At 34.0% G+C, this 23853-nt stretch overlaps 3 protein-coding genes across 24 annotated transcripts; 1 reads left to right on the plus strand and 2 right to left on the minus strand.

The window, feature by feature from the left end:
* The first annotated feature begins 61 nt into the window (after nucleotides 1–61).
* On the plus strand, nucleotides 62–11475 carry LOC122569502 (serine/arginine repetitive matrix protein 1). Of its 9 annotated transcripts, XM_043730645.1 has the most exons (6): nucleotides 521–654; nucleotides 995–1218; nucleotides 1318–1349; nucleotides 1643–1902; nucleotides 3600–3951; nucleotides 6377–11475. In XM_043730645.1, exons 4-6 carry the CDS (start codon nucleotides 1736–1738, stop codon nucleotides 10634–10636), a joined length of 4779 nt encoding a protein of 1592 aa, XP_043586580.1. In that variant the 5' UTR covers nucleotides 521–654; nucleotides 995–1218; nucleotides 1318–1349; nucleotides 1643–1735; the 3' UTR covers nucleotides 10637–11475. The 9 variants fall into 9 exon arrangements, with proteins under 9 accessions (XP_043586584.1, XP_043586585.1, XP_043586586.1 ...); XM_043730643.1 differs by lacking the exon at nucleotides 995–1218 and having other exon boundaries at nucleotides 517–654; XM_043730644.1 differs by having other exon boundaries at nucleotides 1318–1902.
* Nucleotides 11368–12887, minus strand: LOC122569506 (negative elongation factor E). Its single transcript, XM_043730659.1, has 3 exons — nucleotides 12536–12887; nucleotides 11795–12288; nucleotides 11368–11708 (listed from the first exon to the last, which is right to left on the minus strand). The coding sequence occupies exons 1-3, from the start codon at nucleotides 12623–12625 to the stop codon at nucleotides 11465–11467; spliced, it is 828 nt and encodes a 275-aa protein (XP_043586594.1). The 5' UTR covers nucleotides 12626–12887; the 3' UTR covers nucleotides 11368–11464.
* A 398-nt stretch (nucleotides 12888–13285) lies between these two features.
* LOC122569089 (ubiquitin carboxyl-terminal hydrolase 47) lies at nucleotides 13286–23760 on the minus strand. Of its 14 annotated transcripts, XM_043729596.1 has the most exons (18): nucleotides 22734–22958; nucleotides 22427–22509; nucleotides 22289–22343; nucleotides 21161–21355; nucleotides 20806–21058; nucleotides 20559–20737; nucleotides 20301–20475; nucleotides 20050–20171; nucleotides 19788–19981; nucleotides 19501–19712; nucleotides 19215–19435; nucleotides 18594–19140; nucleotides 18149–18517; nucleotides 17618–18058; nucleotides 17273–17529; nucleotides 16826–17185; nucleotides 16572–16732; nucleotides 13286–16484 (listed from the first exon to the last, which is right to left on the minus strand). In XM_043729596.1, the coding sequence occupies exons 4-18, from the start codon at nucleotides 21350–21352 to the stop codon at nucleotides 16334–16336; spliced, it is 3834 nt and encodes a 1277-aa protein (XP_043585531.1). In that variant the 5' UTR covers nucleotides 21353–21355; nucleotides 22289–22343; nucleotides 22427–22509; nucleotides 22734–22958; the 3' UTR covers nucleotides 13286–16333. The 14 variants fall into 14 exon arrangements, with proteins under 14 accessions (XP_043585531.1, XP_043585537.1, XP_043585538.1 ...); XM_043729602.1 differs by lacking the exons at nucleotides 22427–22509; nucleotides 22734–22958 and adding an exon at nucleotides 23645–23727; XM_043729603.1 differs by lacking the exons at nucleotides 22427–22509; nucleotides 22734–22958 and adding an exon at nucleotides 23516–23599.
* Nucleotides 23761–23853: the final 93 nt, after the last annotated feature.

The following is a 23853-nucleotide window of genomic DNA, read 5'->3' on the forward strand; positions in this document are numbered from 1 at the left end:
AATAGACATTCAAGACGAAATGTTTCTATAAATAATCTTGATGCCGTGTTGCGTAGATGGACCAGAGAGGGTACAGAGTCGCCTAGAAGCCGCTGCAGTGGCGGGCTGCTCTAGGTAAACCAACTCTCCACTCTCTCTTTCTCTCTTTCTTCTACTTCGCTGTTTCTGCCCCTCTTTCTATCCTTTTCCCCGTGTAACGTACGGGGTGGTGGCGGCATCACGAAACATCGACTCACCTATAACCTCCAAGAATCTTCACCAAGAACTTAAAGCAACTACGTGAACCTACAAACTAAAACTACTTATAAAAAAGAAAGAAAATATACTAAGAAACAACGTGGATTCAAACTGGAGGAGGAAAGGGCGCGATCGTGAATAGGCCAGACGCGACACTTCAAATCAGCCAGCACATCGTCATCAGGTAGGCAGAGAGGAAGAGGAGACTGGAGGTGGACAAGTGGAGGCTCAGGGGGTGGGGATGGAGCCGGAGCAACGTGGACGCACCTCACGAGCGTCGTCGACGTCGAGCCTCGGCCGCGAGGTCCGTTGTGGCTGTCAGTACTACCAGAGCGACTCGCTTCTGCCGGAACGACGTGCTCTCCACGGTAGACCGCCGTCCAGGACGATGCAGCAGCCACCTGCGGTCCGCTGCAGGTCAGTAACAAGTCAGACCAAACATTTTATTCTACCACCGACTAATAGACCAATCTTGGAATTGCGTCCAAGTATTTGAAACACAGTTTGGAGCTTGTCTATTGATAGTATTCTTATACCTCTATATGTATAAATAATACGTGTATATTTTTATATATGTTGTACATGTACATGTATGTATAATGTTGTCTACGTGTTACTAGTTAGGTTATATCTAGCTCCACGTTTATGTATGCACGATAATAACCAAGCAACACTTTGGAGCAAATGCTAGTAATTTGGTATCCAGGCTAGTTCATTCCTTTTCCAGCTGAGAATAAATGAATATTCCTTCCGATAGGTATCCCACACGCATAGATACCAGTCGATGTTGTATATGTTGCGCGTCTCGACTATGCTCGCGTTCCACCGTAGCTATTTAAGGTTCGCCCGGCTGGCTATACATAGAATCCTCGGTCAGCTCGGTTCCGCATCCAAACTCCTCTCGTATCCCTCTGTCTATCTTTCCAATGATATATATGAATATACCTATGGGTGGAGACAGTGGATGGCTGTAACGTACAGGTATATACATGTGTGCGTGTATGTATATGATTGGAACTGTATGTGATTTTGAATGGTGTATATCATTGTACATTTATGTACGAATGTATATGATTGCAGGTGTTCATGATTGGAAATCTGCGTATATGTATGTGAGTATAAATAATTGTAGATGTACATGTGGATAAATGGTATGAATGTAAATATATACTTTTGTTCATAAATTATTCGATATCTAGTACATTGAGGATAAGAATAAATTTTGTTACAATTATGAAAGGGAATTGACACTTGTTAATCATTTATATTACAAAACAAACTATATTATATTATAATTACCATATATCTTAAAACTTTGACACAAACTTTATGTTTTTAAATATTTTCTTTAAAATTAGCGAGTGACTGATGAATAAGTATGAATATGAGAAATGTACACGTGTAGGTATAATTTGATGGATAGAGAGGGGGTTGATGACTGTCGGAAGCGAAAGGGTGCGATTCTAACCTCCAAGTTTAAACTCGATGAAAGGGATGGATGAATAGACACGACGCGATTAAGTGGGCATCGAGTCATTGTATGGCGATAATAGCAACACTGGTATCGATGATCGGTCTGTGGAAGGAAAGTCGTGATAACGCTCAACCAATCAGGACAAAGATAACAAGGGATTCTGTGTCGAGGATTCTTCAAGATAACCGAGAGTAAGCTGTGCTGGATGATTTTTAGATGGACTGTCGAGCGTATCCATCTTTATAGAAAAGCAGGCATAAAAGAAAAAAGAAGTTTAACAAATCTAATTTAAATTGCGTATGAATATATTCGTATTGTTGCTGCAAGTATGGTTGATTGAAAAAATCTGGAGCTAGATATTTTTGAAAATTTAGTATTGGAAGACTGGACGCCTTTTTATTTAAACTATAAGGCATTTCGAAATTTATGAGGTATGTAAGAAACTATCAGCAATATTCAATTTAATATAAACAATTTAAAAAATTATATATAGAGTGTCACAGAGTTTAGCAACCAAACTTTTTCAATATATTCCATCTTATAATCAGTTTTATAATTGTACGTCTGTCATATTATATAATAATTAGTCATAACAATTATTAAAACTTCTTAACAAATTTTTAAATAATTTATGTTTATATAACATTTTGTGCTTGATTGTGTATCGAAAAAGTTTAACTGTTAGCTCTGGAGCACCTTATACACATACAATAGCTGTAAAATATTTTTTATTAATTGTTACAAATTACAATTAAACTAAAATTTAATATTTGAAAATTTAAGAAAGATTTAGTAGAATTTAAGAATTAATTAATATTGTCACTCTAACAGTATTCCTGCCGCCCTCGAAGAAAATTATATCTAAATAAGGATGTGTCTTCCTTCAATATTGCCCTCCTGAATAAGCCGTCTGCAAATTAACCCTATGATCGAAACACGAATACTCTAACTCATCGCTGGAAGTCTGCGGTCTGTCCGACCAGTGGCTACTTTTTCCACTGTGACGTCGTCTTCCAGTGAAACGAGCTTGAATTGATCAGACCTCGTTCCCTGGCGTTTGCTCAATAATAAGACTGACTCTGAAACTAACAGTATTCGTACTAATGGTACAAACGTAATTACGCTCAAGATAAAATGGATAACGTTAAAAGTTATTTAACGTAAATGTGTAAATTAGTTGATAAGTTTTTTTTGTATAATTACTCAAGTACTTAACGCTCAAGTTTATAAGAAAACAATTAATCGTAAAAATTACTACAAAATAATAACGATATTTAAACTGATCATTAACTCCAAAGACTTAAGTTAGTACGTAACATCAAAGTTTCAAGTTGACAATCCATTTCAAAGAATTAAGTTATCAAGCATATAACATCAAAATTCATGCTGACAACTAACTACAAGAATCACTGCACAAGTTAACAAACTTTAAGCTATCACAAATTGCAAATACCACTGCAAAAATCAAGAAAATGCAAGATAACAAATAAGTAAAAAGACTGTACTATGTGCAAAGATTGACAAAACTTGAATGACCAATTACCTATTATCACCAACCTAAAGAAACCATCTTAAGAGTTAACAAAATCCAAATTGTGGATCACATCCAATAAGCCAGAATAACTTCAAAAATTAACAATACCTATAATCATCATCAATAAAAATTAACCATTTGTACAAAAGTCATCAATTACCTCCAAAAGATAACCGCTTTAAGAATTAACAAAGTCCAAGCTACAGATCACATCGAACAGGATAATTTCAAAAGTTAACAATATCCAAATTGTCAATTAACCATTTGTATATGAACTAATTTTGAGAGAAAGAAAGAAAGAGAGGAAAAAATGCCGGTTAGAGCGAGAAGAAAACAAGTGACTTTTCGTAACAGCGAGCACGAGTACGAACCGATCGCGGCGCCGTCGCCATCGCCAAAGCCGGCGACGGCGCCGGTCGTGCGAATCATCGACACGGATGTGGTGCCCGTCGCTGACAGCGACGACAGCATCGACGACCGGGCAAGGCTACCGCCGGAGCTGACACGGGCCGGCGATGTCGTCCTCCCGTTGGACGGCAAGATCGAGGACACCGCGATGGAAGCTCGCGAGCTTGTGGAAACCGGCGACACCTCTGAAGAATTGGAGACCCCGCAACAACTGCAGGAGCGGCTCGAGGAACGATTTTTAAGCGCTGCTACTCCAAGCGCTGAGTCCAGGACCGATGGAGAGGTCAACACTAGTCAAGTGAGTAATTTTTCTCTGGATATATGATTTTTGCACATACTTATGTACAGTTTAATTTAATTGATAATTTTTATTTATAAATCTTTTATTTACAGTTTTTATCTATCTTTTCTTTCTTGTAAAATATTTTTGATGTGTGAAGTAGGTTATTGATGAATTGGAGACATTGAGAATTTGTATTAAAGTATTGAAATAGAATATTGAATATTGAAAAGACAGAATTATTAAATATATTTTCAGTTCCATTGTAATATTTGAAAATTTTTGGGTTCCTTTAGATTAATCATAATGAATTTTCTGAATTTGGTATTACCAAGTATCTACTATTAAATTAATGTTATTCCGTGTTTTTAGTTATTAACTTGATATATTTATTTTCCTAAGATTCTACTACTAATTATTACTAAAATTATATACAGTATCTAAGAATAAGATACATCGCGTCAGCTGTAACTAAATTCTTCCAATGATACGGATGACGCACTGACAGTAGGTCACTAGAGCTGGAAGACTCAGTTTCTGAATACTTCATACCGACAAATAAGATTGAGTCAGCAGAATGTGGAAATTATTTTGATATGATGAATTTATATTCTTGAAGTTACACTCTTTAATATTAAAAATATCAGATACATAAGGATCAATATTTTCTAATTAATATTTTTTCAAACTTCTTATGCAAAGTTTAACCTCGTCTATATTTGAATCTATTTAAAATAATTGTTTTCTTGTCGGAAGTATGCAGACATATTCCAGTCTACTTAAAACATTTGCATTTGAAATTTTCCAATTTTACATTTTTCCAATAAGAATATTTCCAACATTAAATTTCCTACACATAGAATACAATAATAAAATTCAGACAAGAATTTTTCATGCACCCTATATAACAACATTCAATTGTTTTTTTCTTTCACCTTCCTACCTTAGGTCAAATTACTACTTTCATCATCTTGAAGCAAACATTTCCAAGCCAAACATGAAAACCAACAATCTCCTTGGTCAGATTTACCCGGCAGTTATCCCAGCAATTCTCCCAATCCAAAGCAGCAAATAAGTCAACGGTAACAAAGTATGTAACAATTACCTTGTCACGATTTGGACTCTTTCTTTTTTATACCTTTTTTTTAAGGAAGTAATTCGATGCTCATCGATCAGGAGAAGAATTTTCCAAAACGAACACGAATTGAGGAATGTCGCACGAACATTCATTCGTTTGTTGCCCACGAAGGCCTATATTTAGCAAAACACGCGTATAAAAAGCATTGGAGCCAACGTGTCACTGTCCGATGGCCATTGTGCAATCGCGTCGCTAACGTTCCAGAAAACTCGGGCTTTTCCCATTCGTTACACAATCTTATCTTGCTCCTCATAAGTCCTCAAAAGAGACCTACCGTATTTAGCACAGTGAATTGCCCTACGTTTTGTTTATTTGTAATTATAATGTTTCTAGAAAATTTTATCACAAAGATTTTTGACATTTATTTATTTGTTTTTTAGAAATATTTTTCTAGATTGTAGATTCTAGATTCTAAAGTTCAGAAGAGTATCCGACCCCACATGAAAATTTTCTTCGGACAAACGCGAATTCACCATCGATGAATTTCGACGTGCATCTGGTCGGTTACGCAACACTTCAGAAGCTTTAGTTAGCGAAAAAATAATAATTGATAGATAGAAATGCAAGGTCTATTTCGAGACGCAGTAGTTTCCGCGCTCTTCACGAACTCGAAAGCGTTTCTGACTCATTAATGTTGCGAGATGTCTTGAAAATGCAGTTCGAAAGAAAAGGAGGTGTAAGTCCAGTGACAATAATCTCTTATTGTGTCCATTTCTGCTTTGATTGTAACGACTGACTCCCGTTTTATTATTTGAGAATTTTGAAGAATATCGAAAAAATATGAAAAAAAGAAAATTATTAAGTTTATTAATTCAAAGATCATTACATTATATAAAAAAATATTGTTATATTTAGTAAAGAAGAAAATTTTATTGATCACAAAAGTGATAAAAGATCTGTTAGATTTTATTTCTGGAACTTCACTAAGGTTTCATACAAAATAAAATACAAAAGTATCACTATTTCTCCTTTTCTTATCCTTTTGTATCCTCTTTTCACTCATATCATACTATTTCTACCAAAATCTACCACCTACCTCACAAACCAATGTCCCCAATCTGTTTTCCTTCTCAAACGCTTCTCCAAACTCTAACATTACGTTCCTCAACCTGTAGAAACGGAATTCGATTGCATCAAACCTAATGAAACATTTCAACCATACCAAACATCTTGCCATCGGTAAGGTAGCTCACAATAAATCTCAAGCATCTCTGCAACGTCATCTGTGTTCAATCTCGATCCTCACGTGAAAGAGAATCCATTCGATCCCTTGGCGAATTAAGCATACCAATCTTTTTATTTTAGGTAGACTCGTTGGCATTGGAGGAACTTCCTCTCCGTCGCGGTGCTCGCGGTTTGCCCCAACGGCTAAAAACGCAGGCTAACAAGCTACGTTCGCGTCTGAAAAACATGCAACGACCTACGTTCGCCTTCACTGAGCGACAAAAGCAAGACAAGGCCAGGACGACAAGCAGCGGCCGCTCGGACAGGTCCAGATCCGATAAGAGACCCAGTCGAATGGATAGAATACGATCTTCCTTCTCAGAAAGACCTAGATTTAGCTTACCTGATCGTCCGAGGTTATCCTTGCCAGACAAATCAAAATTTCATTTACCCGAGCGACCGAAATTCAACTTTCCTGAAAAGGCAAAATTCCATCTACCTGAGAAAGCAAAGTTCAATATCAAGAAGCCTAACATTCGACTACCTAACGCTCTGACTCGCAAGAAATCCCCTGTTCACGAACAGCGATCTACAGATTCCACGATGGGCTCCAAGAAGAATATCTTCGACTTTCCTACTTATCCGCGGATATTCGATAAAAAATCAAAGAGCAGAGGCGAATACGCGACCTCTACGCCAAAAGATTCGAGGGCACAGTCAGCAGAGAGTGCTACGTTTCCACGGACACGTAAAAGAACCGACAGATGGACTCAGAGATTTAGCAAGACCACTACTTTTGGCGACGAGGAACAATCGAATGGAGAATCTGCGGCAGAAAGAGCTCAACCTTGGCGACACCCTTCCGTGGAAATGCCTAGATTGTCTATGAGCGAAGAAGGAGCAGTGACGATACCCTGGGAAGAGAAACACAGGGAAGAAGAGTTTCAATATATGGATTATGAACAGGAATCCCCAGAAATTTCTGATCGTCAGCCGCATCCAAGATCAGAAACTTCCAGGACAGAAGAAGAATCGTATAACAGAGATAGACCAGAGTCAGATCTGATATTGTATCCAACTGAAAAGGAAATATATCAACGTGGTGCTAGAGAAGAAGATGTGGAAGAAGATCAAGAAGATTGGAGACCAGAGGAAAAGATACCTAAAAAGCAATTCAGACATATTCCAAGATCCAGATCCTTAGAAGAAGTTCTTCAAGCCAGGCAAGAGGGTTATGAAGGATCTTTTGCGATGATGGATCCAAGAAGATATGGAGTACACAAGACACCATCCGAAGAAGAAGAATACGAAGAAGACATGGATGAAGACGAGGAACCTGAACCATCATCCGCTCAATCGGATAGAGAGCAACAACATTCGAGTACCAGCTCCTGTGATCGACGTCGACATGGGGTTATTGAAGAAATTGATTCCGACGAGTTCTTTCTACGAGAACGTGGACTCAGTCAGGATGACATGACTCTTGGTAAATATTTAAATAGTGAAATCAGAGATGTTTTGAGAACAGAAGGAAATGTTTTAGCCAATGACGACATGGTACCAATTCCTCCCATGAGAAAGAGGTCAATAAGAAAGCAAAAAGAAGGTTCCGCGGAGTCGTATGATGTAATGCCACCAGTCAGGCCAAAAAGGGATCCAAACAAGGTACGTCGGAGCGAATCTACGGATGAACAGTTCCGTGATCAAACCAGTAGCGACTCCAGACACAGGATAGTCTATCAGACAGAAGGAGAACCTGCGAAACTTCCAATTGAGCCGTTGGACGATATTGTAGTAGTGAAGCCTATGCGCAGAAAATCTAAATCCTTACAACGCAGTCAATCACAACTTCTTGTGGATATTCCTCATCCACCATCACCAACGCCAGTGGCACCAACTCGACGGAAACGATTGCGTAAGGAACCTATTTGCAATGGACACACCGATTGGACCAGTGATTCTGCCCCTGAGAAACCTCTTCCATTGCCACCTACAATGACCACAGAACAATTAGAGAAACAAGAGGTATACACGGCTGAAGAAATCATGACAACAAGTGAAGAGAATATTCAGAAGTTTGGAACGAGACTTCAAGGAGAAAAATATGTGGAGCCAGCACCTATACCACCAAAAAGAAGATCTAGGTCTAGGGGAACTTCTGTAGCACTTGATGAAGATAGGACATCTCATGGTGCAGAGTCATTGCCAGAAGCTGGTTATGTGGAGGAGGATATTCCACGAGATGATCTTGATCTAGGAAGAGAATTAATAGGTTATGCCATTATAGAAAAACGAGAGAAGCCACCTAGACCTCCTCCTCCGAGGAGAAAGAGAGACAAGTTTGCTACTACTCCCAGATCTGTTCCTCCTAAACGTCCCCAAAGAGCGTACAGTACTCTTGGCCCAGCTAAATCTAAGGAGACTAATATATTAACTGACGATACTTATGATATGACCCTGCAAGAAACTGAATCTACTCCTTACATAGAAATCGACTCCGATGATGGAGAACACAAAGACCTCCGTAGCAGTGAAGTTCTGAGTAAAATGCAGGGACGACCACTGCCAGCTCCGCCTAGACCACCAAGATCTAGAAAAGATAGATCTATAGAAAGATCCACTCGTGAGATACAACAGGAAATTGCTATGGAAACGACCACTGCCACGCAGACAGATCCCTTACCTGATGACATGGTGATAGAGGAAGAAGTAACACAGGCGAAGCTACTTGTAGCACCATCTAGCTCAGGCTCCCAGATTATGGTATCCACAGAGAGAATACCCAGTCCATCAAGTATGAGCACACCACCTGTTCCTCCTTTACCAATGTCTCAAAGACTACGCAAGGATGAACAACTAGAACCTTCATACGATACTGTCTCATTAAAATCTCCATCTCCAACTAGAGAAATGGAAGCTTTTGAGGATAAACACTTATCCGCGCCACATCTAGGTGAACCGATTCATAGCGACGAAGACACGCATTTAAAGTCCATTAGATCCGCCCTGTTTTCAGATGAGCCTGTGAGGATCAGCAATCTAGAAGTTGCTGACCTAAGAGTGGATCGTCTGAGCGTTTCCCAAATTGAAGCTGGTAAAATCGTTGCATCTGAAGTGGATGCATTGGTCGTTACTGCGTCTGAGTTGAAGAACATAGGTGGCAGCATGGAGGAGAGTCTGTCTCCTTCTATTATTAGGGAGTTGATGGCTATAAGAAGCCATTTGGAGACTGTAGCTGCATCCAGGATTCAGGGTCAGAAGGAAGAGAGCAAAACGATTGAAGTGAAGACAGACATTCCCGTTGCACAGAGGCAGAGCGTCGAAAGGAAGCCTGAAGAAGAAGAGGAAGAGAAACCAAAGAGCGAGGATCAAAAGGTTGTTAGAAAAAAAGCAAAGGATACATCAAGCACACATACACTATCGGTCGCGCAGGTAGAGGACAAAGAGTCGACACACACCCTAGCAATTTCGCAAGTAGTACCGAGTGACAAAGATACTCCTAGTACACAAACATTACTAATTGGTCAGGGTACTGAAGATAAGTCCTTACGAATTCTAGATACAGAAACCTCTCTTTCATTGAGCCCGGATACTACTAAGGAGTTCAACATGGAAGAATCCCGCGCGTCCCTTCCCCCATCCGTAACGACCGTCATGGAAGAGAGAACGGAGCCCAGGGCGTCTCTGGATCTCTTGTCCGAAACTAGCAACGAACCAATGGACCCCACCTTCGACTCTAAACCTTCAGAGTCGCAAGAATTTTTGATGTCACAGGAAAAGGACAAAGAGACTTCGCCAGAAATCAGCGAATGGAAAATACGAAAGTCAAGGTCCAGGTCGCCATCTCCAATAGGTATCCCTAGAACACGACAGACTGCTTCTCCAGTTAGATCACTACCACCTGCCATCTCTGTGACTCCGGACACACCAGACAGTATCGTGAGTCACGGTATTACCAACGAGATGCAGCCGCAACGTGCTGTAATTTCTTACACTTCATACACAGATCAGTCGGACAGAGAGAGTCAAAGAGAATCGTCCCAATCGCCAATTCCTCCCTTTCCTATAGGAGGCACTCATTTCATAGCGTTTCCAGCTTCACAAGTTCCGTCACAATTTTTATCCCTGGCCAATCCTAGCCCTGACACAGAACCGAGTATTGCAGACAGTACCAGGCAATTGATCAGAGTTCTTCGATTAGCTGGTTTAAAAGTTATGAGACATTTTGTGGGATATATGTCGTCTATGGTGGGAGAGGAGTCGAGGGAGAAGATCAGAGAAGTAGAACTAACGCTGTGTGCATTGTTGCTCCTGGTTGCTGGCTTATTGATATTCTTCTTCAGCAACCCTCGAACAGTTACGCATCATCATCATTGGGACTATTTTAACCCACCAAAATAATAAGGTACAGATGGTGTAAGAAGACTATCTACAAATAGAATCTATGCTATTATGTTTGTTTCAATTGTCCGTTTCAAAGTGATTTTATATACGCATAATGGGCATTCTATTTTTACGATCGATAGGGAATAAGAAAGTAGACCTAATACTTGCAGTAGAGTAATAAGTACACGTATTTAAGGACAATGAAGATTTGGTCATGCAATTAAGTAGTTAGGTTTGTACTCTATAGTTAATTGTTGAACGCTTGTTATGTGTTGGACAAATATGTATGAGTTACAGCCAATCAACTGACTGATCAACTTTTCCCAGGCGAATATTCATTATGTTAAATGATACATGAGAAAGAAATAACACCTACCATAATTTGCTATGAAAATACTTGTATTTAATTTTTTAAGCAATGAATATGTATAAATACAATGTATATACATACATATATACCATGTATGTGTATATGTATAATTCAATTACAGATACCTATTACCAAAAACAAATTTTTTCAACGACTATTTTTTTATCGACACAGAGACTTTGTAGAAAAAGATCAAATACGAAATATCATCTAAAACTCAGCGATCGACAAAGTATAATACATGAAAAAAAATAAGACAAAGTTTTTTATGTCTTGTTTAACCATTTGACTAGATACGAATATACAATATAAGCGTCGCATCATAACAGTTAAGATGCACGATTTGAAGAAAATATTTTTTGATACCTTACAAACATTAAAGGCTATGTACAATTTTATTTTAAAGTAAGATTCCATATACTGTAACAACAATAGACTCTAAGAAAACATAGAAAAATTAAAAAATATTGCGTTCACACAAAAAGATCTTCCTCATACACTATTAAATCTCTCCTATCTTTGTGTGCACTTTTCTGTGAATAATTCGCCGCAATCGGCGACCACATGGAACTAGACGTAGCGTCAGTCATAGCTTCTATTATGGGTTGTCTTCGTGCCAGCGATACTTTCAACTGAATAGAAGACACCATACTGCCGTCCATTTCGCTAATTGCTCTTTCGGCAGCTTCCGTTTTATCAAACGTAACAAATCCACGGCTAAAAGGTAAATAAAATAAATAATATAAATAATACAAATTTAAACTTTCAAATAGGATAAAATATCTGAAATTAACAGTAATTACTTTTTTTCTGTTTCCATTGAGATATTTATAATATTTCCAAATGTTTGAAAATGCTTTTTTAAAAAATCTTCAGATATCTTGTAACCACATACAAATATTGTATTTCCAGCTCGTGGCTTCATTTCTTGCTTAGATGGTGATTGAATATCTCTGCTAGTACGATCCTCTGGGTCTTGAGCACTTACAAAACTATCGTACAAATCTTTAACTCTTGGCCTTACTGTTTCTGTTTCTTCTTCCTCCATTTGTGTGGCTGAGAATGGTTGATATGAGCTTATCGTCTTTTCTGTACTGTTTAATTTTCTTACTAAACCACGTGGTCTTTTAAAAGATTGTTCTGGCCGTTTAGGAGTTTTTGGAGCAGTAATTACTCCAGATTTTATCAATTTCTTGGCAACTTCCCTGGCATCCCTGGCTTCTGTTGGCCGCTTTGGAGCTTGTGGTATTCGTTCAGCTTCTTGCTTTGGTGCTTTCAAATCTTGCAATGCCTTTTTCTATAGAAATATTGAAATAAAATACATAAAAATTACACAGAAAATAACAAAAACTAAAAACATAATCTGTAAACATATCAATAACCTCCTATCGTAAAATAAAATTTACTAGAGATTTAAAATAAGAAATCAAGTAATTTAAATGCGATTTATTCTAATCATGCAAATATATAACAAATAATTAATTCGTAGTATTAAAAATTAAAATATTTATTACAATATTAAAATGTGTAAACATAACCTGTACCTTTCTTTTAAGCTTATTATATTTCGCCTGCAACATCAATTCTTCTTCTGTTAAATTAGAAGGAAAGTGTAAGTATACCATATTTTGCATGTAATAGAAACAAGTATAAATTTCTGTTTATTTGCACAAAAATTTTAAGGAAACATTCAAAATCAAGGTTTACGTTTGACTTCACTGTTTAATGTTTCTAAAGATTTTAGCCACATACATATGTTGGCAAGCATGAAAATGAAAATAAGCGGAAAATTTCTTTAGATTCATATATCACAGATTTATCTCCATCTCATTTATAATAATATTATACCAAATAATACTATAAAATAAACAATATATATTTTCTAGAAATATTTTTTGCTCAATTCTAAAAAATTGGATAATTTTTAGGTTATGTTGAAATGTAAATAATAAATATTTTTTTAATCAACCAGAATTAAATAATAACTTATAAAATTGCTAATAAAGTTACAAAACAAGAATTTTATTTAACCATTTTATAGAAAAGAATCTTTTTCATTAAGAAAAGGAAGGAAAATATGAATTTGCGATTTTATCATCAAAATGATCGATTTATCTCTTCTATAAAGTATTATATATATAGTTAGATGTTACATAAAATAAACACAGCTTAAATCGAAGAAAATAGATTTAACGTACTATTTATTCAGTCCATTTCAAACGATTCACGCAAAGAAAGCATATTAAAGATGAATAAAGAGGAAACATCGGTAAAATTCAAAAAACAAAATTCAGTCACTTCGGTATTCAATTATTAATAATTATAAATAATAATTTGATTTCGTAATCATAGTGTATGATACAAAGAACAATATTTGAATTGTCGATGATGAAAAGAATTCAATAGAAACTACAATCGTAACTTGTAAAGTCCGCGCGCTACAATTATCGAGCGTTGAACTTATCCGCAAAAAGGATATATGATTCTTCAACGTCGTTTGTATACTCCTCCACTAACATAAATATACGTAAATACTTTAAATGTTTCAAACGATTACCAAAAAGACAGCGAAATACTCACGCCCAATTTAAATATTTAAAAAGATACTTAAGATAGTAGTAGGTACACGCAAATATCGCGAAAAATTAGCGAAATATTAAATATAGTCTTATCTTACAATAGCGAAGAGATATTCCTTTTTGTCCGCGAAGAAAGTTTAAAAAGTATTAATTTAATACACTCGAACCATCTAAACGAAAAAAAAGAATTTCAAATCCATTAAATGAATCTTACAGTCTTACAAACGATTCATTAAATTGGTACAAATAAATATGAAAATATCAGTTTAAGGATTGCAGAGAATGCATAAGCTCTTTTTCAAAAATTTTCCAGCAATTTTATAAATTTCCAAATTTATTATTCGCACATACCCACTATTATGCACAAGGGACACTGTTCCAATATTTGGTAATTACAAAAACAATCATTAAACAATATCAAAGCCTAGTTCGTTAAATTACAAATAATTATAGATGCGAGATAATATAAAACTAGAGTATATTAAGTAGTAATGACAAACATGTAATCAATTATTAAACAAGAAACTATAAAGCTATATAAAAGATAATTTTTTAAGTTTAGGTTTTTTAATTAATTTCCATTTTCAACTTTTCCAATTTCCTATTGTTTAAAATTTCTTTACATGATATGATAGGAAAGAAATAATATTTATCATTTCTTCCTTTCTTGTAGATATCGATATATACAATTGCCTCATTACTAAAATTTTAAATGTTTATAATGAAATGATAAATTGTCTTAAATTTAATAAATTGAAATACAATTAATAAGAATTAGATAAATTCTTCAATCATTATAATGATATCCATCAACAAGATTTTTATAGCATTGAACTTACAACTTTTTTTGTTTGTGTTTTCCTTACTCTATAAACATCTAGATTGTCATGTTTATAACAAGTTATCGTATAATCATACACGAACGATTTGAACTAGGCTTTCATGTAACAAATATGTCATAAATATAAATTACAGCTATACGTTGAAAATTGTGAGAGCATTGTAAAATTGTCATACAACAATCGATATCAGTATATCTCAAAGGTAATACATATCTATACTATATAAATTTCTCTTTTTTTTTAATTTATAGAATTTTCAGTATCTATCGATTGTTGATTAAGTAATTCAATGCACTCACCTCGTATGGTGAAACAATTGCAAAGAAATAATATAGATAAGTCTTAGACAGTCTATCAAAACGTTCTAATAGTGACAGGGAGTAACAACAACTTTGTATTTAACCCTTTCAGCACCAAAAATTTTCTAATAGCGTGGAATTAGCAAAAAAATGCCAAGTTGAACTGGTGATAAATGCAAAAAGGATGATGTGCTATGTATATGCATTGCATTATCATACATTTTAATACAAAACATATTTTTATATGTATATATTTATATATATATATATTTATATATTTCTGTTTATGTATGGTGATATTGATATGAAGAAAGATATCAATATTTGATTCATAAGTTTTATTATTTACAAGCATTGGTCTACAAAATGTAAATTTGGTGAACTTCCTTCCAAGAGAAAATCTTTTATTTTCATTATATTGAAAACTCAATTCGTAGGAAATAGCAGCAATTGCCAAAAAATGGCTAAATGTTCTTTTTTGGTTTTTTCTAGTGGTACAAATTTTCATGTACCAATAACATGTAATGAATGATAAACATACATAATTAAATAAATTAAAATAGACTGTATAGGATAACATGCCTGGCCAAAATTGATCTCTATATTCATACTGATAAATCTTTTTTTAACTTGATAGTAATAGCGTCAAATCTATATGTAAATAACAAGTATTATGAGATGTAAAATTGTATTACCAATTATCAATAAATCTCATAGAACGTATCTGCTGATTCATTCAAAACAATAGCATGCATAATGTTGTTTCAAAGTAATAATTTCTAACGAAATCCAAGCACTACTACTACCAAATTAAATGATTGAACTCAGGACTTATGATATTATTATATTATAAGAATGCGATTTAACCTATACTGGCATTAAAAGGGTTAATTATTGTTGTGTCAGATAAATGTTTTTTTCTCTTTTTTTATCAACAAATGAATATACTCTGTGCTGCATTTCGACATTAAAAATCTTTAACATCTTTAAACAAGACGATTAGCTAAAACGTTTTGATACAGATATGTGAAGATATCAAAATTCTTAGGATTAAGAAATATATCAAGGAATTTGTGAAAATAATGTAGCTGCAGGAACTCCAATTATATGTACGTCAGTTACACACACACGTATTGTAAGAAGTTCATAGTGTAAATTCGGATTATCACCAAGCAATTCAATCCCCTCCCCCTCCCCTTCTTTCTTTCTTATAATTCACTCTTAGTTAGCACTTGCATTATTTTCATCAGAATCTTGAATGAGATTCTATAAATCAGTAATCCGTACGTTATTGAGAGTTTCATGATCCTTATGATCTTGAAACACATTAAAACGAAACGAGATAATCGAGGTCTGAAATCCCTTAGTAACGCGTAGTGTTTCACAAAGTCGAAGAATTTTACGAATCCGATCGATTCCAAGAGCCAAAAGGCTTTAGAGATGCGGAAGCTTTGAAATATTGAAGACTTACTGAAGCACAGAATATTTTGTAATTGTTGAGTACTTAATTCCACAAATACCTGACACGATTTAATCACTTTGTACGCAAACGTTTCATGCTCCCACACATGCCTATTTAACAATTGTTTTTCAGTGTTATTAAACATATGTTCAATGGAGGATCATTCACCATCCAAATATATTCTAAGCGCTTTCTCTTTACGCGCATTACAACGTGACACGGAAGAAAGTGGTAAAGAAGGTGATACTTCTCGAATTGCGATTTCATCGTACTCTTCTTGAGTTAATGGATGTGAAGTTTCCCTGCTATCTCTGTTAGACATAAATTTTACGAATCAACTATTCTGACATCTCATTGTAATCTTTTAGTGTATACCAGCATAATTATTTCATACATACCTATATAAGAACACAGCACCATCTTCAACGTTAAATTCAACAAGAGTTGTTAATCCAATCCAGTCTTCCTCATTCTCAATTCGTACAATAGGCATATGTACTGAACCTTTCCCTCTTATTATATTTATATATTCTTCAGGTATATCCGATATTAAAGATAACTAAATCAAAATTCAATATGGTCATTTTATTAAATTCAATTACCAATTAGTTTTTTGTAACTAGGAAATGTACAAAATATCCAGTTCACTTACTTTTTTCATCATTTCTTTTAAGGTCGTTTCATCTAATACGATTTCTTGTGGTGGACCAATGTGAAATTTTATAGGATACCAGCGACGGACAAAAACAATGACTTGATTGCTATTGGTAACTGGATCTTTATCAGGTAACTCTTGTACAATCATTTCAAATTGAGAATAATATTGGAAATCTTTAAACTTTTGATGATCTAAAAGTACTTTTGAAGGTAACACAAGACACTTTTCCCTTAATCGACATCTTTCGTATGGTATTTCTATATTATATCTTCTTTTCATTTCTGCAAGAATCTCTTTTTTCGCCTGCCCAACAGTCATGTCTTCCGAGACTATCCATTCGAACAAAAATTTACTCTGTAGAAAGTGTCGAAAAGAAACATCATTTATAGTAAAAAAATAAAGAATTTTTATAAAAGATCTTAATAATTTGTGTATTCGTACCTTAGCTGAATCAAGGAAAAACTGATGTAATTTTACTGTAAATTCACCATTACGTAAAGCCCGTCCTATTTCTATCCAAAGTTTCTCTCCATCTTCATAAGAAACAAGTTGACTAAGTAAACAGCTACATTCTGATTCACCACATTCATCAAAATAACGACAAATTTTAAAATATTCTGCAGGTACACCAACGTACGGCTCTAAGTTTTTCTTCAAAGTATTGAATATCATTCTTTTATCCACTAATACTTTCAAAACTGTGATCAAAATAATCATCATTAAATATCTTCCCTATATATTTCTCTATATTTCAAATATTTTATAAAACAAGTTTAAGATACATACATTTCTCATTATGATTTGTATATGGGGTGGCTTTGAAATAATATTCTGAATCATCGATGATATTATCCCAGTTTTCGAGTCCAACTTGGTTTAACATTTTAATGGCGCGATTACTTGTACTCGATGGAAGATAAGGTAATTGAAAGTCTTCGTCTCCTGGAGCATCTCCAACTAAAGTTTTGTCACTATCACTGAGACTACTATCTTCGCTATTGCTTTGTTCAGGAGTATGCCATTCCTCACCCTCTACCAATTGTGGGCTTGCATTTCTTACTGAAGTATCTTCAACAAGCTTTCCACTTTTTGAAGTCTCGTTGCATTTTGTACTAGCATCTCGATGCGGTTCAGTAACGCTTACTTTGGATGGACTATCAGTCACAGGTCTTTCTTTGTCTTTATTCACTTCGTCTAACATTGGAATATTTAATTCTTCCAATATTTCTGCATTCAACAAAATATAATATTATGATATAACTATAATTTTAGGAAATATTATGTTAGTTTCATAATTAAATATAATAATCGTCTTACCTTTGCTTGAATTAGGAGGTAACTTTATACGTAGTGTTATAATGTTTTCTAACTGTTCAGCAATACCACATATTGTTGTTTCAAAGTAAGATTTATTACACTCGGCATCGGCATTCGTACATACAAAGACTTTAATTAAATTACAAAAGTCTGCAACTGCTAATATAGCGTCGTCATTCTGTACGAGTATCGCATCTGTTCCGTGTTTTCGTAAAACTATTTTCATGTCGCCCGGATCCATATTAATAAATTTTCCTACCACCTGTTTATATTCTCTCACTGTTTGTGTAAATAAACCTCGTACATTTAATGGTCCTTCAATAAGCTTCTTTCTTGATACGTCGACGACGTACACTTTAGTTACAATACCTATCAAATAACAGAAAAACATTATTTTTCTTTCTACTAAAAAGATATATATACATATATATAAATAAATACGTACCACCTCGTAGGTGTGGCTCGAATTTTTGATCTTTATCACGTATTTCTAATAATAAACTATACCGATTCACTCGATTACCCCAAATACTTGCAAACGTTTCATTTTCTCTACCTTCGTAACTAGCCACGATTAACTCATTATTGTGATCGTAAACAACTAAACGACATTGATTTAAGCTCACTATATCGTCCAAGCAAAAATTCTTATAAACAATCTTTGTCGTTTGAGCCCATGTAACATTAGGCGAAAAGGAAAGTCTAATATTCATTCTCTTATCTTCTATAGGATGTTGACAATATACTTTCACCTTAGGTGTTGCAAGATCTTTTTCACGACTCTCCCTGTCGTTATCTTCATTTTCTTTCATCTTTTTCAACAATTCCTGTATATGTTTTGGAAAATCTTGCACTTGTATGGGCAAAGCATTGCGAGCAGAATCAATTTGTCTATACATGAGCATGTACGCATTAGTACTACTATAAGCTCCAGTAAAATATGACCTGGTTGAACCACCACCATACGTTTTCTGAATATCGTCATGAGTTATCTGTAATATAACCACACATTTTAATACTCCTTTTTAAAAGTATTACATAATATAAAATAGACATTTGCAAATACCTGTGTTACGCTTTGATCATTGAAACAAAACCATTCGTTTGTTCTAAAATCTTTTATATAAGCATAATAATGACCACCACTAGCACTACCGCTATGAATCATAATTGAGAACAATTCATAATTGTAAGGTCCTTTTGCTGCATTACTGCTACGATTTTTTTCGTTTTCATGATTATGCACAGCACAATTCGACGTTGAAGGTCCATTACTCATATCTATACCTAAAAATAAACTACTTGAATAGGTATTAATTATGGAATGCATATAATTTATGGAATCAATATACCTTCATCATCATCTTGGTCATGATTTGTTGAATGATTACTATTAGGAAGACTGTTTTCACAGGGAGGACAATCATCATCTAATGTGCCGCTATCTGTTATAGAGTTATCGTCGCATTTCGCTAAACTAATATTTTCGTCAGTACTCGGAGATTCTTGATTTGGCATAGAAGCAATAAAAGAATTTAAATTTAATGTATCTGGAAAAGTAACCCTAAAATTAAAAGTTTAGTATGAAAGTATAAGACTGATAAAAAATGATTAAAGAGGACAATTTATATGCACTCACTTATCATTAAGTTTTATTCTATGAAAGGTTTTGAAATCAAAATCGAATCGTTTAAGATGAAGTGTCAGAAGATAGGGAAATTTTGTGAATTTTAATCCTTTATGAGCATCACATTTTTTATTACATTTTTCGCAATGATACTGATTGCTTCCTTCCAAAATTTCATGCTGAACAAATGCTCTTAAAGCTTCTTCCTATTACAAAAATAAATTTTTATATAAATTCAATTCATATATTAAAATATAACATTATATATACTTACCACACTTGTGTATGCCACATTACTACCAAAAGGTCTTACTGGTAATGGTATATCAAGAAAAGTGTCTTCTCTAGATTTTTCAGTACCACACTCAAGACATTTAACATAATCAATCATCTTTCCTAACAATATAAAAATCAAATTAGAAACTCATTTCTGATATATCTAGATGTTTCAGATATATATATTCTATAGTCAGATATATATACCATATTTTCAGATATATATGTACCATTTGGATAAATATATACCTTCATAAAGTCTGTTTATTAAATCAGCTTGTTCCGTATTTTTAAATTTTTGTTCTAAAGCATCAAACATAACTCTACATAGTTCTTGAATATCATGTTGTTGCCAAGCTTCTGTCGAATCCCAACCAAAACTTTTTGTTAGTGCTGTAGTTTCCACTGCTGATTTCGTTGATGTCTATAAACGTAAATATTTATTAAATATTTTGCAACAACCATACATTTATTAATCTTGTAAATATCTGTAGATAATATTAATACCTGTAAATTTAAAAATAATTTCTGTAGTTGATATGGAATACTATTAGCTTCATCTTTTTCTGATCCTTCTACATATTCCCAATTGTACAATGCATTCCGAAACTCAGGAGTCATATATAACGCTTGTAATAGACTATTTAAGTAACATGTCATTGCTTGATTGACTAAACCGACATAGCCTTTAAAAAATAAACAATTAATGATAATACACATCTTATTACAAAAATATAAAATAAATATTACATACTTATTTCAGACTTAATAAGACTTTTAAAATCAACATTATTATCTTCACCCCACACTGATGAATGATTAGGAGATGGTGGTGGAGGATTATATGCATTATATGCAGTCTGTTGGCGAAATTGTTTCTGCATCAAAATATCTGCTGGATCCATAACTACAAGTGTGTGCTTATGCTCAGTTGATGATTCTCGATCAAAAGAAAAATCCACACCAATTTCTGACATTGTTTTATCTTTCTTTTCTGATAAATCAATCTAATAGCAATAAAACAACTTTAACTTCTACATGAACAAAACATTAAACCATTGATAAATGATTGTACTAACAATAGAACAAAAAGAGATATAATTACTAACCAATTTTCCACCTGATACTAAATACAACTTAAAACTGTCTGGTTGTATTTGATACTGCTCTCCAATATAAACATAAAGATCCTCACCACGGGTAGATTCATGAAGCAGAAGTCTATCAGTAGTAAAGATTTTATTTTTAACTCCGGGTAGATTGCACTGAATGAAACATATTTGACCAGCTCTACAAACCATGGTCTGTAATAAAAAATTAGATACAACATACAATATTTGAATGAGATTTCTGTCTAAAAATAATATATATTAGATATCAAAGAAGACACAATATAGTACCTTATATAGATTCTAAAAAAATTATGTAATTTAATATCATTTTAGCTTACACAACATTAATTAGTATTTGTTCCTTAGAAAAGAAACAAATTACTTTTAAACAAATTATACATTAATTGAAATACTTCAATATGAATAGCATGAAAATATTAAAATTCCAATAAATTAATTATACTTTACTTATATTGTTTTTAACATATATCAAGATTATTAATCAACAAAAAGACTAAATAAGTATTACCCTAAATGTATAGAAAGTAAAGGAATAGTCGCTTTTAATTAACAAATATGATATTTAGAGATAATGTTACAAATGGATCAGTAATTTTCAGACAAATAAAATTGGCATTATGCCATACTAAAGGTAGAAAATGAGCGAGATCTACGCAACACAGTAAGATACTACTCTGCACAGTATGACACAGTAAGGAAAGCCTATAGAGCCTCCAGTTATATTTAGAATGTCTAAACGAAGACTTGGAAAATGGCTCTCTTCTCCGACATCAGAATTCCCCCCTCTTTTCCTCTTTCTTCCTCACTCTATTGCCACTTCCCTATTCTACACTTTTCTTTTTGTACAACTGCCAAATAAATGAAAGTGAGTTATATTAAGTTTAAAAAAAGCTGGACTTAATTTCCTAATAGAAAATTAAGAAAAACAAAAGAAAATTACTTTTTATTACAAATACAAATGATAGTTTACGAACACAATATGGTATAATAATTTTTTGTTAGTGTAATAAAATATAAAGAATAGTCTATAATTACAATGAATACAAGTCATTCTTGATATTTATAATATCTCTCAGCAGAGTTACATTCACTTTTAATACTTACTAGCAATATATATACGTAAGAGTCCAGTCCACATATACTTCTTTATTGTTTCAATCTAAAAGATTTCAGAACAATATAAAATTACAATTAACATTCCATCGAACTCAACGTTTCAAAAAAAAAGTTTTAAAAACTAACATTTTCAACTTGAGATATGTATATATAAAAATATATATCGTATTAAATTACATTTCACCAATAACTTCTTATTGTTACAGTCGCTGAAAGTAGCAATAAAAGTCACTTCTTCTTACATTTTTCGTAAACACAAACAAGACGACCATTCTTTTCTTTTATTCAAACCAACAAAACTAACGTTTTCTTTAATGAGGAATGCGTGATCGAAATTTAATGTCCTAATCCTTAGCTAATCTCATACGAATAATGTGTTAAAACGTCGTCGTGTAACAGTACTTCATTTACTCTTAATAAAAACAACACATACTGTAAACAAGTCACAATACGAAGAATCCACGAAATGCCAAGCACAGACAAATATTTTTCACACTTTTACCGGTGTTACTGTGTTGTGGGGCCAATTAGACGAGAAGAGGACTGTGTTAGCGCGGTTGAAACGAAATGTTTATGCGATGAAAAAGCGATTGGCTAGACGAACGAAAATCGGCTGCGTAATAACTCAGGAGATCGGAATGCGCTCTCGTGCCAGTGGAACCGAGTTAAAACCCTCGGAGCCCGGACCTTCTGAAAATGCCGGAGACGGATCAAAAATGATCCAGTATATGCATCACTAAATTTTCTTATTCTTTGTCATTATTTTTGAAAAATATTTTTTTGCATCAGCTCAAATATGACTCAGTACATACATATGTAAATTTTGTTAGTGATATTATTTAAAAAAAAAAAAGGCTTTTAGCATAGGTTCGAATGTGACCCGGTATATATATATATGTAAATTTTGTTATCTTTTCGTCATTATTTTCGAAAAGATAGGTTTTTAACGTCGGGTCAAAATGACCCATTTTTAAGGGTTAGAACAAGAGTACAAACGTTTTCATCACACGACGAACGAAACTGTTGCCTATCGATACGTATGACTGTTGGATTATATTAATTAGCCTAAAAAGAAATGGAAACATTCAATTGATGCGACGCCAGTTTGTTAACTAACCCGACACTAATAAGAATAAACGTAATAAAAATCTTATGAAATAGTTTGCCAAATACTCCTCTGTTCTTGTTTCATCTCAACTTTTTAAAATGACTTACTCTTGAATGACTCTCGCATTTCAAATTCGTTAATCATTTTTAGGTTCTTTTATCATATGGATGAATAAACGATGTAGTTTTCTTGTATGTCGATAGAGAAATTTTTCACTGTAATACTTGAACTCTTACCGAAATCACTAAGAGACATGTGCAACGTTCACTTTACGCCATATTTTCTACACAACACAAGTTTAGTGCTGCCATGTAATAATGCTATTATACCAGTTGAAAGCATTTAAGCATAGAAAAGATGTAATGCAGATAAACAATTTGATGTATTTTTATAGAACTTTGTATGTTACTTTTAATACCACTAATAGTGGTGTAGTTATTTACGA

Source organism: Bombus pyrosoma, linkage group LG7 (genome assembly GCF_014825855.1).
Source record: "Bombus pyrosoma isolate SC7728 linkage group LG7, ASM1482585v1, whole genome shotgun sequence".
In the NCBI taxonomy this organism is placed as follows: Eukaryota; Metazoa; Arthropoda; class Insecta; order Hymenoptera; family Apidae; genus Bombus; species Bombus pyrosoma.

Excerpts from the sequence above, each read along its gene's own strand:
- LOC122569502 (XM_043730642.1), top strand. The coding sequence starts at position 479 with ATGGAGCCGGAGCAACGTGGACGCACCTCACGAGCGTCGTCGACGTCG. Across the intron at positions 655-3,599 it reads CCACCTGCGGTCCGCTGCAG|CGAGCACGAGTACGAACCGA; the intron begins GTCAGTAACAAG and ends TTTTCGTAACAG. Across the intron at positions 3,952-6,376 it reads GAGAGGTCAACACTAGTCAA|GTAGACTCGTTGGCATTGGA; the intron begins GTGAGTAATTTT and ends TTTTTATTTTAG.
- LOC122569506 (XM_043730659.1), bottom strand. The coding sequence starts at position 12,625 with ATGCAAAATATGGTATACTTACACTTTCCTTCTAATTTAACAGAAGAA. Across the intron at positions 12,289-12,535 it reads ATAATAAGCTTAAAAGAAAG|AAAAAGGCATTGCAAGATTT; the intron begins GTACAGGTTATG and ends ATATTTCTATAG. Across the intron at positions 11,709-11,794 it reads TCAATGGAAACAGAAAAAAA|CCGTGGATTTGTTACGTTTG; the intron begins GTAATTACTGTT and ends TTTACCTTTTAG.
- LOC122569089 (XM_043729600.1), bottom strand. The coding sequence starts at position 21,352 with ATGGTTTGTAGAGCTGGTCAAATATGTTTCATTCAGTGCAATCTACCC. Across the intron at positions 20,172-20,300 it reads AATAAACAGACTTTATGAAG|GAAAGATGATTGATTATGTT; the intron begins GTATATATTTAT and ends TTATATTGTTAG. Across the intron at positions 16,733-16,825 it reads TAAAAGAAATGATGAAAAAA|TTATCTTTAATATCGGATAT; the intron begins GTAAGTGAACTG and ends ATTTTGATTTAG.